The following is a 15,726-nucleotide window of genomic DNA, read 5'->3' as shown; positions in this document are numbered from 1 at the left end:
CCGAGCGTTGGCCATCAGAGAGAGAAAAAAGGAAGGGGTGGAGGGAGATCTGGGGTGTGGGGGCCGCGATGGCGATGGCGATGTAGGTGGTGCGGGATGGGGATCGATGCTGCCGGGACGGGGGAGGCTGAGTTGCGCTGGAGGAGGAAGAAGGAAGACGTGATGCGGATAGGGAGGGGCGCGCGTTGTTGCTGGCCGCATGATCACGATTGATCGTGAGGCTTGCGTGCGCAATCTTTCGTCGGTCGGTCATACGCAAACATTTGCCAAAATGGTAGGCATTTTAATCACGATTTTTTTAATCATGCCATGTTACATGTTCTCCTTCTTCAACAAAGTAGACATGATACCTAGTAGTTGTTAGAAAAAAAAGCAGACATGATACCCCGCAAAAAAAAAGTAGACATGATCCTCTTCTCTCAAAGAAAAAGAATGGTACTAGGGTTTTTTTTAGCACTGGTCCCACAAGAAAGAAATCTAGGACTATCAAAATCTAAGATAGATTACGATGGTGACATGGTGCTTTCGGTTAGGAGTTTGATTGTGCTAAGGGCTAGTAACTGCTGCTGCGAGATTAGCTTTGTTTATTCGGGTCTCGAGGGCTGGTGGTGCTATAGGAAGAATCACGGAAATATATATTTCTCCGTCCCAAAATAAGTGTCTTAACTTTTGTACAGGAGGGTGTGCTATCTAGCATTGTAAGATGGATGGAGTACCATCTAGCATGAATGCGATTGCTGTCTCAAACAAGTTTTCTTTAACTGGCCTCAGACTCGATTTGGATAGGGTGGAAACGGGGTGCATGGTTTAAAGCCTGTTTGTTTGGGAGATACTAACTTTGTCGACGTGAGCACAGTTGTTAGCAAAATTGCCAGAAATGTTTACTTGGTGTGGCTTGAAGCAAAAGATAAACCTAGCAGAGTCAAACTTGCTTTTTTAGGTAGCACCATCAAGACTAGTTTTATTCCAATTCAAACAGAGATGCATCATCCACAATCAATCAATCCAAGGATCGTTTGAGGTGCGTTCTCCATCCACAGAGACGGAAGACAAACTCTAGCCATGCTTGCTAGCTCGTGGGGCGACACTATTTGTCTCACGCATACAATGCTTAATAAAAAAATCCCCAAACCTAAACATCGCCAATGATCGGGGCAACCATGGTAGAGAAAGTACCCCCCCCCCCCCGCCCCTATTCAAAGATGCACATGCTTTGTGCAATCCGACCACACCATGAGGTACCGAACTCCGATGCTTGCAGCCAGCTCGGTCCTCGCTTGAGGGCCATGGCCTGTGTTTTGAGCATCGATGATTGGTCCTTAGTGACGATTCTGTGTTGCAATGAAGTCCCCTTTATAGTTCCAAGTAATGGTGCCACAAGTTGCGGAGTTGTTTTCATACGGGAATGTCACATCAACATTGAACATAAGTTAGGATGCACTATTTCTATTCTTTTGATTTAAAAATCATGTAAACTTATGAGTAAGATGCCCTATCCACTTCAAGTAGGGCTCCTTTGATTCAAAGGATTTTCATAGGATTTTGTAGCATTAGAATCCTTAGGATTTTTTCCTATGTTGGTTGTTTGATTAATGGGATTGAATCCTATAGGAATTTCTTCTAAGGTTTTTTGTACTACTTCCCATAGGATTTCTAGCATCCACACAAACCTATTTGAAAGAATCCTTTGTTTTTCCTATGATGCTATCAACCAACCGAAAAATCCTGTAAGATTGAGATGAGCATGACATTCCAATCTTATGTTTTTTTCCTATTCATACATTTTAGAATCCTGCGAATCAAAGAGGCTCTTAGGAATTTTCCATATGTCTCACCTAATACTAAGAATCCTTAGGAATTAGGCCAACATGGACAGAATCCCAATGAATCTATTGTCTTCATTCCTTCGACGAAGATGTGGGCCATCGGATCAAAAGCCGGATGGATGAAGCGACGCCAAGCTTGTAGCTTCCTCTATGACAAGAGAGTGCCACATACATAGGTAAACGACATGTTCTATAGGATGGTGACTCGACCTGTGATGTTGTCTGACATATAATGTTGGCCAACTAAAAGTCGACATGTCCAACAATTAAGTGTATCAGAGACGCACATGTTGAGATAGATATGTGGCCACACAAGAAAGGATCGGGTTCGAAACGTGAAAGAGTTGGAGTAGCGCCAATCAAAGAGAAGCTTGTACAACATTATCCGAGGTGGTTTGGGCATATACAAGACATGCCTCCAGAAGCGCCGGTGCATAGCAGAAGGATAAGCATGCTGATAATATCTAGGGAGGCCGGGATAAATCAAACTTGACATGGGAGTGGGAGGAGTCTGTAAGGAGAGGATTGAAGGACTAAAATATCAGCAAAGAACTAGTAGTGGCCATGGGTGGTTTCAACTCTAGCCTATCATAATTTGTTTGGTGCTGAAATGCTTAGTTGTTGTTTTGGCAATTCAAGCATAAAAAGGAAAAAAACTTTTAAAACAGAAGACCAAAAGGCAGTTTTTATGATGAAGGGATTAGCTTCCCAAATAGAAGTAAGAATACTGGAAATGTCTAGACTTGACAACAACTGGCAAAAAGGCATTTGGTTGTTTAATTATGCGCCAGGCAGACATGGGAATGTCTAAACCACCTTAACTGACATGTTTGCATCCTAATACTTGATACAAAGAGGTTTCAATGAATTTTTATTTTGAGAACCATTCCAACATTTTTTCCAACGGTATGAGTGAGTCCGTAGACAAGCCTTTTATTTAACAAGAAACGAGACATGTACTCCCTCTGTAAACTAATATAAGACTTTTTAGATCACTTAGTAGTGATCTAAAAAGTGTTATATTAGTTTACAGATTGAGTTGTAAGTAAACATAGATAGGTGCCAACACACATTTGACTAAAGTTAAACTTCCATTGTGTGAAAGCATGTTTGCTAATTTAGCTCTGAACTTGTAAACTTAAAAAGGAGAAGGACATATCTCCTTTTGCGAGGAAGAAATGAAGATGGCCAAGTTGTATTATATCCATAAATCCGTGCCAAGAGCATCGAAAATGACATGCTAGTTGCAGATGTGAGGTCAATACATTTTAGCGAATATGATGGTATATTTATCCCAAGTAGGGGGTTGTCCCCAAATATTGCATAAGTGCATAATAAGTAATCGCTAGAGCAATAATCTGAGCATTATTGTTGGTGTTGATCCACACACTATGAGGTCGTATGCAAACATAAGCGAGTTAACAGGGGCAAGAAGCTCCTAAGGGCATGTTCGACAATTGCCCAACGTCAAGTAATACTCAAATCCGGCTCCTCGATCTTGCTTCGAGCTTCCCGACGAAAATCATGGATCAGAACAACCGTTCGGTAACAGAATTCCCAGATCCCAGATCGCTAGTCTGGGCTGGTAGCCGTCTAGCCCATTAACCTCTATTCTGGGGGAGTGAAGGTACTTGCTCTGTTCTATTCTTCCCTGGTATGGATCCTTTAGTTTCACTTCGCGACGACATCTCTTTGTAAATAACATGAACTTCAGTTTTGCAATTCTTGGGATTGCCAAAACACCAACTCCTCGTTTTTTGCACTACAAACCCATCTTAGATCGGGGAAGCTAGCTTCCGGGAGCTGACCCGTTCGGCCCAGCTTTACCCGATGATTTAGAGAAGCCAGGAGCGGGGCAGTTGCCCAACATGCCCTAAGTTTATGCAGTTTAAGTTTTTTGGAGCTCAAGGCAATTTTTTCGTTGTCCTGCCCATTGTAGCAATTCATAAACTCCAACTAAAGAAGGTACTAATATAAACTACAATCTTTTTCATATACTCCCCCATCTGGGTTTATTAGGCTAGTTAACAAGCCAGTTGTAGACATATTTCCAAGGCCCCGTTGGATGCGGGTGTTTGCTTTCCCACGATCCCTGATAAGCATGTGCAGGGTTGGTTGATGTTTCAGGTGATTCACTACATGCAGAAACTCAGCATGCAAGAAAAGTTGCCGGTTGTAGAAAAGAATCCCACCGCCGGTCATAGCAAACCACCACCCATCACAGATCCAAAAAAAAAATCACCACTGTCAGTAGCAACGGCCACGTTTGCTGGTTCCAACATCCATAGTTGCGGTTGTAGCAAAAACAACGGCGGCGTCGTCGTCACAACACAACTGCCACTGGTGGTAGCTGCCGGTTGCAGCTCTGGTTTAACCGGTTCCAACATTAATAATGGTCGGTTGCTGCGAAACACCCATGCTGTCGCCCGGTGATAGCTGCCATCGTCGCGAGTTGCAGCATTAGGCTAGCCGGTTGCAGCAAAATGGCCAAAGTCACCACTTTGTGTTAGTTACCGGTGTCATCGGTTGCAACTTCTGGGCTTGCCGGTTGCAGCGAAAACAGATGTTGGTTCTAGCATCACCGTCCGCGCACGCTCCCGTTGTTTGTGTCCATCTCCGATGAGAGATGTCCGTCAGGGATCAAGGGATTTGGGCCGAGCGTTGGCCATCAGAGAGAAAAAAAGGAATGGTTGGAGGGAGATCTAGGGAGGGGGAGGAGGGTCGCGGCGGCGACACACGTGGTGCGAGACGGGGATCGGTGTTGCCGGGACAGGGAAACAAAGCTACATAGTAGAAGGAAGAAGGAATATGCGATGTGAATAAGGGACGGGTGCGCGTTGTTGCTGGCCGCATGATCACGATCGATGTGGATAAGGGAGAGGCTTGCGTGCGACCGGCGCAATCTTTCGCAGGTCGGTCGTACGCAAACATTTGCCAAAACGGTAGGCATTTTAATCACGATTTTTTTATCATGCCATGTTACATGTTCTCCTTCTTCAACAAAGTAGACATGATCCTCTTCTCTCAAAGAAAAAGAATGCTATGGTTTTTTTAGCACGTGGTCCCACAAGAAAGAAATCTAGGACTATCAGAAAATTCCGGAACCATCGCTGCATCGGACAGGGATCAGGTGACATGCACCTTTGCATGTCACCGTGTGACTTGCGACCCAAATTCAAATTTAAACATTACGAAAAGATCTGAAAAAAATCATGCATGTTCACAACACATATTAAGATAATCCCTAAAAAATTCAGATCAAAATTCAAAACATACATCAAGAAGCAAAAAAGAGAAACTCAGATGTGAATAGTATACAGAGAACCATTCGCAACTATTCATGACAGATTTCTCTTTTTTGCTTCTTGATGTATGTTTCGAATTTTGATCTGAATTTTTTAGGAATTATCTTAATATGTGCTGTGACCATGCATGATTTTTTTCAGATTTTTTCGCAATGTTTAAATTTGAATTTGGGTCGCAAGTCACACGGTGACATGCAAAGGTGCATGTCACCAGATCCCTGTCCCGCTGCATCACACCACCTGACCAACAAAATTAGTACTAGTACCCAGTTCTACCATCGCGTTGCTCGTCGGCTTAACCCGACACGGGCACCCCACAACCCCCAACGGCCCACAAGCCAGCCTCGCACGCCCCACCGAAAAGGAAACCCACAAAGTCGAGCCGCGCCCTCAACCAAAAACACAAATGCCCTGCCAGAAACCACGACCAAACCCAATGACCAGTGGCCCCGACAACCGAACGGCCCCACAGGCCAGCCTCACAACACAAGCAACCGCGCACAAAAACCTCCACGATCTTCTCTAACCGGCCGCCGCACTGGCCGAGCGGAGCCCCACTGCGCTGCGGCTGCGGCGGGATAAATATCCCGCCGCAGAAAAGTGTTTCAATCGAAGTTGGTGGTATCGTTTTTCGATTTCAAAAACCGCCCCCCTCCTCCGCTTGCCCCCTGCCTGCCCTTTTCCGCCTGCTCCCCGCCGCATCTAGGGTTTCCGGCCCCCCGAAATCGCCCCGCGCCCCCCGCCGCCGGCGAGAATGTCGGCCAGCGCCGCGCCCGAGAAGGCCGCCGGGTCCGGCGGGGAGCTGCTCTACTGCGGCGCCACCAACTTCGACGCCATCAACCGCAAGCTGGCCGGCGGGATGCAGGGCAACCTCGTCTCCCCGACGCGGCTGCGCTCGCTCATGGGCGTCGACATCGTATCCGTCGCCTCCGGCTGCAGTGAGGCCCTTCGCCCCTTCGCCCCTCCCTCCCTCCCCGCGTTCTGTGACGATTCCGTAGTTTGTTTGTTTCTGGGGGGGGGGGGGGGGGGGGGGGGGTGGATGGGGACTGGCGCGCGTCCAAATGTTTCGAATGTAATCGGGTGATTAGAGCTGCGCGGGCGTGAAGTGAGGGAATTAGTGACCGCGAAAAAAGAAGGAGTGAAACGAGGGAAGTAGAATCAGTCTAGTTCTACTGGTTTCACGTTCGTGGGTGCTCTAGAGGAGCTTAGTCTGGACGCTGCCCTTATGTCAGTTGCTAGCTCCCGCAATTTTTTTTAAATCAGTTGCTAGCAACTCGATGCTGCAGGTTTGTGCCACAAGGCCTCCCTGTACCGTGATGTATGTATATGACATTTTCAGCAAGGAGTCCACTACAGCATGACCGACTGAGAGACTTGCGCGCTGCCGCAGGCTTTTCGGTGTGAGCTATTGCATCATTAGGTAACGGCAGCGTGCGATAACATCACCCAAGATCAAACAGCGTGGAACCGCATGGTCCTTACCGCGCAGGAAGCTGTTTTTTTCTGAACGTTCGCTCCAGATATTTGTCGTTTCCGCAAACCTTAATGGCATTTGTGATCTTACGACATTGCCTGAATTGCATGTTGCAGCGAAATAACTCACCTACCTGAATTTGCTAGGTTGTCTCTGTCTGCATAACCTCCATATTTATTCCCATTCTCTTCTCTCAACCCTGCTATCTGCCACGCGTCATTCCCTGATTCCACAGCCTGGCAAGCTCTTCGTTGACAGCCGTGCAGACCTTGTAGTGCTTATTACATTCCTAATCCTGAGACCGTGACACCTCTGCCTTTTATTAACCTCACAATTCCATCCATAAGTGCCACAGGGAGGTGCGTAACCTAGGTAACTGCAGAAGGGTACAAAATAATTTCCCTCAACACTAACACTGCTTTCTATGCAAGCTTTTCTTGGTTGTCGCTAGCAATCTTGTCAGGCAAAGCAAGGCTTTTGTCGTGATAGCAAACAGCCACTCTTGTCTAGCAAGGCCAGGACTAGGAGGATGCTAGCCTGAGAACCAAATGAACCCAGGAATGAGTAAGCGAGGGAGAGAGGCAGAGATTGTTCTCTTGAATTGTTACAGGGTTTCTTCTCTTAACATGACATGTTTGTCTTCTGTCATCCTTAGTTTCAACTGATATCTTATTGTCAGCTTTACATACTTGGGGACCCTACATACCTTGGCACTTTGTTGATGATTTCTTTTATTTTGCCAGCCGCTTGCCATTGTGTTGCTTTGGGTGCTGATGGGCGTTGCTATACATGGGGTCGCAATGAGGTATAAATATAGCTTCATAGTTGATTTTGTTTGATGTGATACTCAGCACTATTACTTTCTAGCAGAAGGGGCAGTTGGGACATGGGGATACTCTTCAACGTAACCTACCGACTGTTGTTTCTGAACTATCAAAGTAAGATAACTGTCTGCAATACCTATTTCCTTACCTCCATATGATTTTTTTTAATAGCTGTGTACTGCATATTTTATTGCTAAAATTCACGAACTGAGCAGTTCTAGTCTAGTTGCAATGGTTATAGGTGGTAAAGGTTGCCTCAGTGTGTGTTTAAATGCTAATGAGCAGTTTTTCATTGTGCAGATATAAAATAATTAAAGCAAGTGTTGGAAAAAATCATACAGTGGTTGTAACTGATGACGGGAAGTCCTTCGCATTTGGCCACAACAAATTTGGACAGTTGGGGACAGGTTCCCTAAAGAATGGTTGGTACTTCTTTCATTTCTTTGTGGTTGATATGGCATCAGTATTGTAAATTGTTGTGTGAAGAAATAATCTTTACTTGGGCAATTATGGCTGTGTCTGCTTAGAGAATGCTTGATATTTGTTTTCTTGAAATTTTTCAACATGCTATCTCTTGTCGAGCCGTTAATGATCTAATTTAGTTGTCGAGCCGTTACACCTTTTGGTTCTTACACTACTGTTTCTTGTCCCTGTTGTTCTAAAATTGCTGCAGAAATTGAGGCATCACCAGTGCCCTGTCTTGTGACGGAAGTGACTGGTGTTGCTTGTGGTGGTGATTTTACTGTCTGGCTGTCGTCAGTCGAGGGCTCTACTATACTGTATGTCCTACTGAAATTTGTGAAACTTAAACATCTTGATCTCCTTCCAATTGATATTTTTTTGGTTGTAGTTAGCGAGTGATGTTTGTCAGTTTTATGAGCCGTGTTTCATTCTTCTGTGCTTTTTCAGTTCAGCAGGCCTTCCTCAGTATGGCCAACTTGGTCATGGAACCGACAATGAGGTTTATTGCTACCCCGTAACACAAACCTGTCAATTTTATTATTATCATCATCGCCATCATCAAATAGTTCTGTTTTGATTCATGCTATTGCAGTACAATACCAAAGATTCGTCAGTAAAGCTATCATATGATCCTCAGCCCCGTCCTAGGGCAATAGCTGCATTATCTGAGAAAACTATTGTCAAAGTTGCATGCGGAACAAACCATACAGGTACTTTCTAGCTCTTTATTTTCAATATTTCTTTTGAATCGTCTGGATTAACACTAATCCCCGCACTTTTTTTTACTTCTATTGCAGTTGCAGTTGATTCGAGTGGCTTTGTCTACACGTATGTTCTTTATCCATCATTTGTTTGACACAGTTAAAATACACTAGTTATGACCTATACTGTAATGCCTAACATATGTTGTTCCAAGTTCCTTTCTTTATTACATACAATTTGTTAAAGTCCTGTTTTCTCTTTTCTTATGCAAATAGTTGTGTTTTACTCTTTTCTTTTTTATTTTGCCAGATGGGGGTATGGCGGATATGGAAGGTAACATATTCTTGCCATGCATTTGCTATAATCTTGATATATCCAACAATATTCATCTGACCACTTGCTTATTACATAGGTTGGGCCACAGAGAACAGAAGGACGAGTGGCAACCTCGCCTTGTTGAAATATTTCAAAGGCACAATGTTCTGCCTCCCAATGCTATTCTGTCAGCTGGTTCTGCAAATTGTGCATGCACTGCTGGTATGATGTGGCTTTCTGTGACGCACAGAATATTTTATAATGCGTTTTGGTGTATAAATTATTAGGAGTTCATTATTGGGCTTTATCACAAAAATATATTAGGAAGGAGCAGTTTTGAGCTTGTAGATGGCCAAGTATTCAGTTATGTTTGTGTAGCACATTGGTTATATGTTGTCTGGATGAGGTGATTGTACAATTATAAATTATTGATGCATCTCAGGAAAATGGCTTAGGCCAATGGAGTTTGTAATGGAACCGAGCCTTCTGCACACCGATACTGTTCCTCAAACCTGTCAAATATCATTGTACCAGGAATAGTTTCTGTGATTGCATACATACACTTGGAGGCAGTTATTTGCTTTAGCAGGTTGTTTGTTCCAGTAAGCATTTTCTAGAGCAAGGCTATTCATGAAGTTTTCTGGTCACTTGATGTTTTGAGCATTCAGCCAAATTGTCCTGTTTTGTGGGCGTATGGCTTTATCACTCTGATGGTCAAGTAGTTTTCTGAAGTATGGAAGACATGTACATTTTTGTTTGTCTATAAGTTCTCTGCTTGGGTTTAGGTGCACTATAATGTGACATGCATCAACCTAGTTTCCCATGTGCTTGGGTCTACAGTTTCAAGTAGTTTCTTCTTCTTCTGCCAGTTAGATGAGATTTCATACCATATACCACTATAAAGGGTTTGTGACAAATATTAATTATATACCTTGAATTCTGCCAACCAGATTGGTGTTGATTATGTTGTACTCCCTCCGTTCCAAAATAGATGACCCAGCTTTGTACTAACTTTAGTACAAAGTTAGTACTAGGTTGGGTCATCTATTTTGGAACGGAGGGAGTAACATTTATAACTGAAACATTACCATTAACTGTTGATCATTTTGTTTGATTATTAGGCGGGGGGCAGTTGTACATGTGGGGAAAGATGAAGACTACAGGCGATGACACGATGTATCCGAAGCCACTAATGGATTTGAGGTTCCTTACAAACTGTTAATAATTGCAGAATAATATAGTGATGAACAGTGACACCGTTAGCTATATTTTTCTGTTATTTACTATTGCCACATTTGGCTACCTGTTGAAGTAGCATTATCCTCAACCATATGTTTAATTGATATTTTGTTTACTTCAGTGGTTGGAACATCCGCTGCATGGCTTCTGGTACCATGCACCACGTTGTTGGTGCAGATGATTCTTGCATAAGCTGGGGTAATGCCCAATATGGAGAGCTTGGTTACGGTCCTATGGGACAGAAGTATGTCTATTTAAAATGCTGATATTACATGAAATAGTAGCTATTCAAACTTTCAACTGTTAATCTTCTCTTACAAGTTACTGCTATGCGTAGGTCATCTGCGAATCCTAAGAAGGTTGACAGTCTTGAAGGAATGCATGTTACAGGGTAATTAGTAGTTACACTGAATCACTATGTATATCTATTAGCTCTCTTGTTAGTAGTATAGTCAATACTAAGTTGAGAGCACTTTCTGCAGTGTTGGTTGTGGATTCGGACTGTCTCTGATTATTGTGGACAGAGCAAAAGCTGGTGATAAGCTTGATCAGGTAACTATACATGTGTGTTCATGCATGAACTGTTTAACTGCTTGAAGTTACTTAGACTTTAAAATTTAATGCAATATATCATTTGTATTGCTAAAGCTAATCAATAAAACTGGGTTGGATCAGTGAGCAGCTGTACTTCCGGTACTAGCATGTTATAGCATAGTTTTCATATCTAAAACCTCATTTAGTCTGCATCATCTATCAGATGTTATGTGTAACCTTTGGATTCCAGGCATTTCTTTTAGGCGTGCAGCCCCTTAGTTGAGCTCTGTTCGATAATATACAACACTCTTCAGCAACTAAAATAGCATACTAGTAATAGATCCAGGTGAACAGTCACATGTGTATGCTACATACGATTGAAGTAAAACTAGGAGGTTACAGTGAAACAAATTGTGTCACACACGTCGATCCATTAACATAACACTCCCTCCATTCCTGAAAAGGGGGCATACTTTTTTGTAGGGAAAAAATTATTCCGAAAACATTGGGTTCCCTCCTTTAGTTCCGTGCAATTTTAGTTTCTCTGTGGCTGAACCATTGGGCATCAGCATGCACGCGTGATCAGATAAGGGAAAAAGAAAGGCAGCCCTCCCTGTTGCCAGGTGCTGGGATTAAATGCCACATGTATGATTTCCAAGGAAAAAAAGGCCGCATGCACCACGCCCAGATTTAATACTCCCTTGCATGGAGTGTGCTGGAAGTAAATGTGAGTGGATGCAGCACCTCTAGCAAAAAGTTCAATGGCGATGGTGGCGTTCTAAGTAAGGCTAATTGTGAGGTGTATTAGGGGCAGACCATAAACGACCACATTACTTCTCGTTGGTCTTTGCAAAACAAAAATTACACCCCTTTTATAGGAATTTAGGGAGTACCTCTTATGGTGTCTTCTTATCCTCCATACTTGTTCTTCATGGGGTCTTTGCCCCTTTTGTCTGTTTCTTGTAGTTGTAGTGATTAGAGTAATAATATACATATTTGAGCACGTCAACCTCAGAATATGTATCCTTTCATTACCCAGCTAATATATGTGTACACGTTTTGTTTTTGTCTCAGCTGGATATTTATGATGGTGATGCCTCCACCCCAGGTTTGTATTCATCTTATTTTGCTTTACAATGACATCATTGAACATATGCATTGGTCTGCAAGCTTGAAACATGTAATGGGCAAAAGCTAATCCTGGTTTGTTTTGGTTTGATCTGTTACAAAAGAAAGCTTTATCCTCTCTTTTTTAATATATATTCTCCTTTCATGTCAGACAATTAGCTATCTTTTCAAAAACTTATTCTCGGCTTAGTTCTTATTTTTAATTGAGTAAATGTTATCTTGCAATGCTTTTATACCAAGAACTCGACAATTGTCTGCTGCATTGATGATATTTAACTTAATTTTATTGTTGCCGTTGCACCGCAATGATGTCAACTAGCAGCTCTTGGGATATAGAATTGTATACCTTGATCTTATTAACTGAATAACTTGTCACTTTGCACCTCATTGGGCCAGTGTGTGGCCCTTTTCTAGCAACGTTTGGGTAGTTCATTAGATTGGCCGTGATATGGAGCACAAATGCCATGTTAGTCAGCATAACACTAGAAAACAAAACCACACATGTGGTTGTTGCTTGGTTGGTATGATGTTTGACAACACTAGTAGCCTCTGTTGCACTGAATATGCTGTGTTCTGTTTAGCTTAGAGGTTCTTGATTATGCTGGCCAATACTATGTTAAGACAATGCTTTCATGTCCAACAATATTTGTATTAATGATGTATGTTTGAAGATCAATTTTCACGATGCATAAAACCCAAATGAGCTTGTTTTATGTTGGAATTGTGCTGACTACCAAAATACTGTACCATGCTTACGCGATTACCATCCTGGTGTTTCCTGTATATGCTCATGGATGGTTTCGTACTCTTCTCTGCAGTAGAAGAGACCGTGGAGCCAAAGGTGACCAAGAAGGCGCCTGCTAGCGCCAATTCCAAGTCCAACAAGCGGAAGAAAACCAAGGACCTCTCCGAATCAGAAGAGGAGGACGAGGACGAGGATGATAGCGAAGACGATGAGAATGGTGATGCGAGGGGTGCAAAGGGCAAGCGTGGCCGCAAACCATCGGGCAGGGGCAGAGGCAGGGGAGCCAAGAAGGCTACCCCAGAGCCGAAGTCATCTGGAAGGGGCAGAGGCCGCCCGAAGAAAACTGAGAGCCCGGCTGAAAGCTCGGGACGAGGTGGGAAGAGAGGCCGAGGCAGACCCCGGAAGTCGTAGAGCTCTGGCGAGCCTTTTTGCTGAAATCAGGTCAAGCGGATATCTAACACCTGATGTGATGTGATCCAGCCCAGCCATTCGAGAGTTCTCTCTGACTGCCTGCTATTCGAGAGATTTTTTCCATGTAGTGGTAATCTTGTGATTGTGAGCCTGTAATATTAACATGCGCAACCGTATTATTCATTGGTGACTCTGAGTGAAATTTTCTGCTCAATCGTACGGAATCCGCTCTCCCAAGCAGTTGTTGGCTTAGTTTTTTCCGATGCTGCTGAGTATATGGAACATCCCACCATAACTTTTGTCTGAGAAGAAACATCCCGTCAGAATGATTTGAGCCAACCTAATGGAATCCTGTGGTGGTCCTGACAGAAGCAATCTGGGCTGGAATGGGCCTATGGAGAGGACACAGCAGGCTTGTTGCCCAGCACAAGCTTTATTCATTCACCCAGTACGTCGAAACAGCGACCAGTTTGGTATCCGTTCCCTCCTCGTACTGCTACTGTAGGAGCATAGTCCGCAGGCCAGTGTACGTACATGTTCTTCAAATCCACCTTGTCATATACTTACACGTTCACAAGAGTTGTCTTTGAATGTACTCATGGTGTAAGGTGCCAGTACGCATCCAATGGTACAAGAATAGTTTACTGGTACCTCTCGCGATTTGGAAAAGAAAAGAAAAGAAAAGAAAATTGAATTGCCCCTGATAAATAGAGTTGATGAAATCGATCAGGCAGTCGGGAGCATACGATCGGGTGGTACCAGCAGCAGTAACATGCGGTGTCCCTTCCCCGGGCTTATCCATGTGGCATTGGATGCTCCCTGCGAGGACGACGACAATAAACACGACGGCACTTGCATATAATCTATCTACTCAAACGGACGGCCATCCACCATAAACATATACGGGCGTCCTCGGCGACGTTTCACTGTCCATGTGCGCGCCGACCTCCCACTGCAGCAGCGACGTGGAGTAGCTTGGTGGTAGCAGCGGCATGTGGGCGCGTATCAGGGTACGTACCAGAGGACACCATTGACCATGAGAGAGGCTGCTGCCATGGTAGATTCCGAGCTAAATTGTCTGCTCGGGCCATGAAGCCACGGGCGTGCGTGGGCTGGACTTGCGAGGAGGATTCTTCGGTGGTCATTGGTTTTGGAGCCTTATTACTAGTAGTACCATCTTCAGCTGATGCAGAAACCTCAAGATGCTTCTTGCTGCCTGCTGCTAAGTGCTAACAAAATCATAGGTAGTACATAAGTCACATGACACGCTGACTTGGGCAGTAAAATTGTCCGATCGGTCCTCCGGGGAACTCAAAAGATTCTGAGCCTTCTATGCATTGACCCGGCTGATTCCCCCCAAGTCACCGCCTTTTTCTTTTTTGTGAAATACAGTGGAGACACGGTCACAAACACTATACACTCACCCTTATGAATACACACAAGCCATTGACCTTCGCAGTTGTCGCATACGGGCACTTACATGGCAAGTTATGATCAAAGCGCCAGCCTGAAATCCTGGACACTGCTAAAGAACAGAAAAATGTCAGCCTGAAAAGTGAAAACCATGGCAATATGTCTAAAGCAACTCGCCCAACACAAGAGAATCACTTCTTCTTTCCCAACACATCATAGTAATAATTAATTTCGGTTATCTTGTCTTCATCGCCGTCGCTTGTTCATGTACTCTAGGCTACAGTCTGTCGCCTCGACCGGTAGACAAGGCACCCAATGGTCATGTCAAAGACAGAGTGCAGTGTGCCCAACCTCCATCCGTTGCTTGCCGCATTGTGGCTAAGGCATCTTTACCTGCTTGAGTACCTTGTAGCTAGAGTGTGGTTTATCAGGCTGGAAATGTGTTGCCAAAACGACATGCAACTGACTGAGATGTGATACATGCATCACACCAAATTTGTACTACTGACAGATGCAACCGAGAGCAAAGTCCAAAGCAACAGCGGGCGTAAAACTGCATGCCAAAACAATGGAGCACAGCTGGAAAGTAGGAAGAAACTGAAATATAAGGATATTTAGAGGGAGGTTAAGTGGTAAACAGAATAAGAGAGTTTCTGAGAGTTCTACGGATTGACCCGGCTGATCCCCCCTAAGCCACCGTTTTTTGTGTGTGTGTGAAATATAGTAGAGGACACAAATGTTTATAAACAAGTATATACAGTTATACATTCACCCTTAGAGCATTTCCAACAGCCGCGCTATATAAGCGCCATGTTGAAAAATTAGTCCTTTTTGCGCGCGCTACCGCTCCAGGCGCTCCAGCGGAGGCGTAAAAACCGCGCGCGCGGCATATCTAGTTCAATGCGCGGGTCGAAACGCCATCGCGCGCCGCTTATTTGCTGCGCCCGCTCCCGCGCGCTGGACTCTCGAGCACTCGCTCGCAACTCCACCTACCCCATCCAGCCGCTGGCGCCGCCGCCGCCCGCGCCACCCCATTTCTTTCGGCGACCGTTCCGGCGCTTCCCCGGCCTATCCCCCCGCCGCCGCGGCTTCCTCCATCTCCCTCTAGTCACCGTCGCCTGTCGCACGCGGCAGTCCTCCGACGAACAGCGCCCGGCCGCCCACCGCCGCTCGTCGCCCGCAAGGTGTTCGACAAAACGCCCGCAAGGTATGTATTGCTTCAACTTCACATTTTTTACATGAATTTGGTGCATGTTGTTTGTAGTTTTTATAGCCTAGTTTAAATTGAACATTGTAGATGAGTTCGTCGTATGATTCTTCCGAAGAAGAATTTGATATGGAAGAGGAG

At 44.5% G+C, this 15,726-nt stretch overlaps 2 protein-coding genes across 4 annotated transcripts in view; both read left to right on the top strand.

The window, feature by feature from the left end:
* The window catches only part of LOC109746143 (protein IQ-DOMAIN 32), a 199,327-nt gene that overhangs the window by 108,573 nt on the left and 75,028 nt on the right, over window positions 1-15,726 (top strand). The window lies entirely within an intron of this gene.
* LOC109739140 (uncharacterized) lies at window positions 5,680-13,184 on the top strand. The gene is made up of 16 exons (XM_020298229.4): window positions 5,680-6,069; window positions 7,349-7,410; window positions 7,476-7,543; window positions 7,730-7,851; window positions 8,103-8,208; window positions 8,339-8,390; window positions 8,484-8,601; window positions 8,689-8,719; window positions 8,903-8,926; window positions 9,006-9,130; window positions 10,030-10,111; window positions 10,269-10,391; window positions 10,485-10,538; window positions 10,630-10,699; window positions 11,756-11,789; window positions 12,628-13,184. Exons 1-16 carry the CDS (start codon window positions 5,886-5,888, stop codon window positions 12,963-12,965), a joined length of 1,593 nt encoding a protein of 530 aa, XP_020153818.1. The 5' UTR covers window positions 5,680-5,885; the 3' UTR covers window positions 12,966-13,184.

Source organism: Aegilops tauschii, chromosome 2 (genome assembly GCF_002575655.3).
Source record: "Aegilops tauschii subsp. strangulata cultivar AL8/78 chromosome 2, Aet v6.0, whole genome shotgun sequence".
In the NCBI taxonomy this organism is placed as follows: Eukaryota; Viridiplantae; Streptophyta; class Magnoliopsida; order Poales; family Poaceae; genus Aegilops; species Aegilops tauschii.
This window is presented reverse-complemented; position numbering and strand designations above follow the sequence as displayed.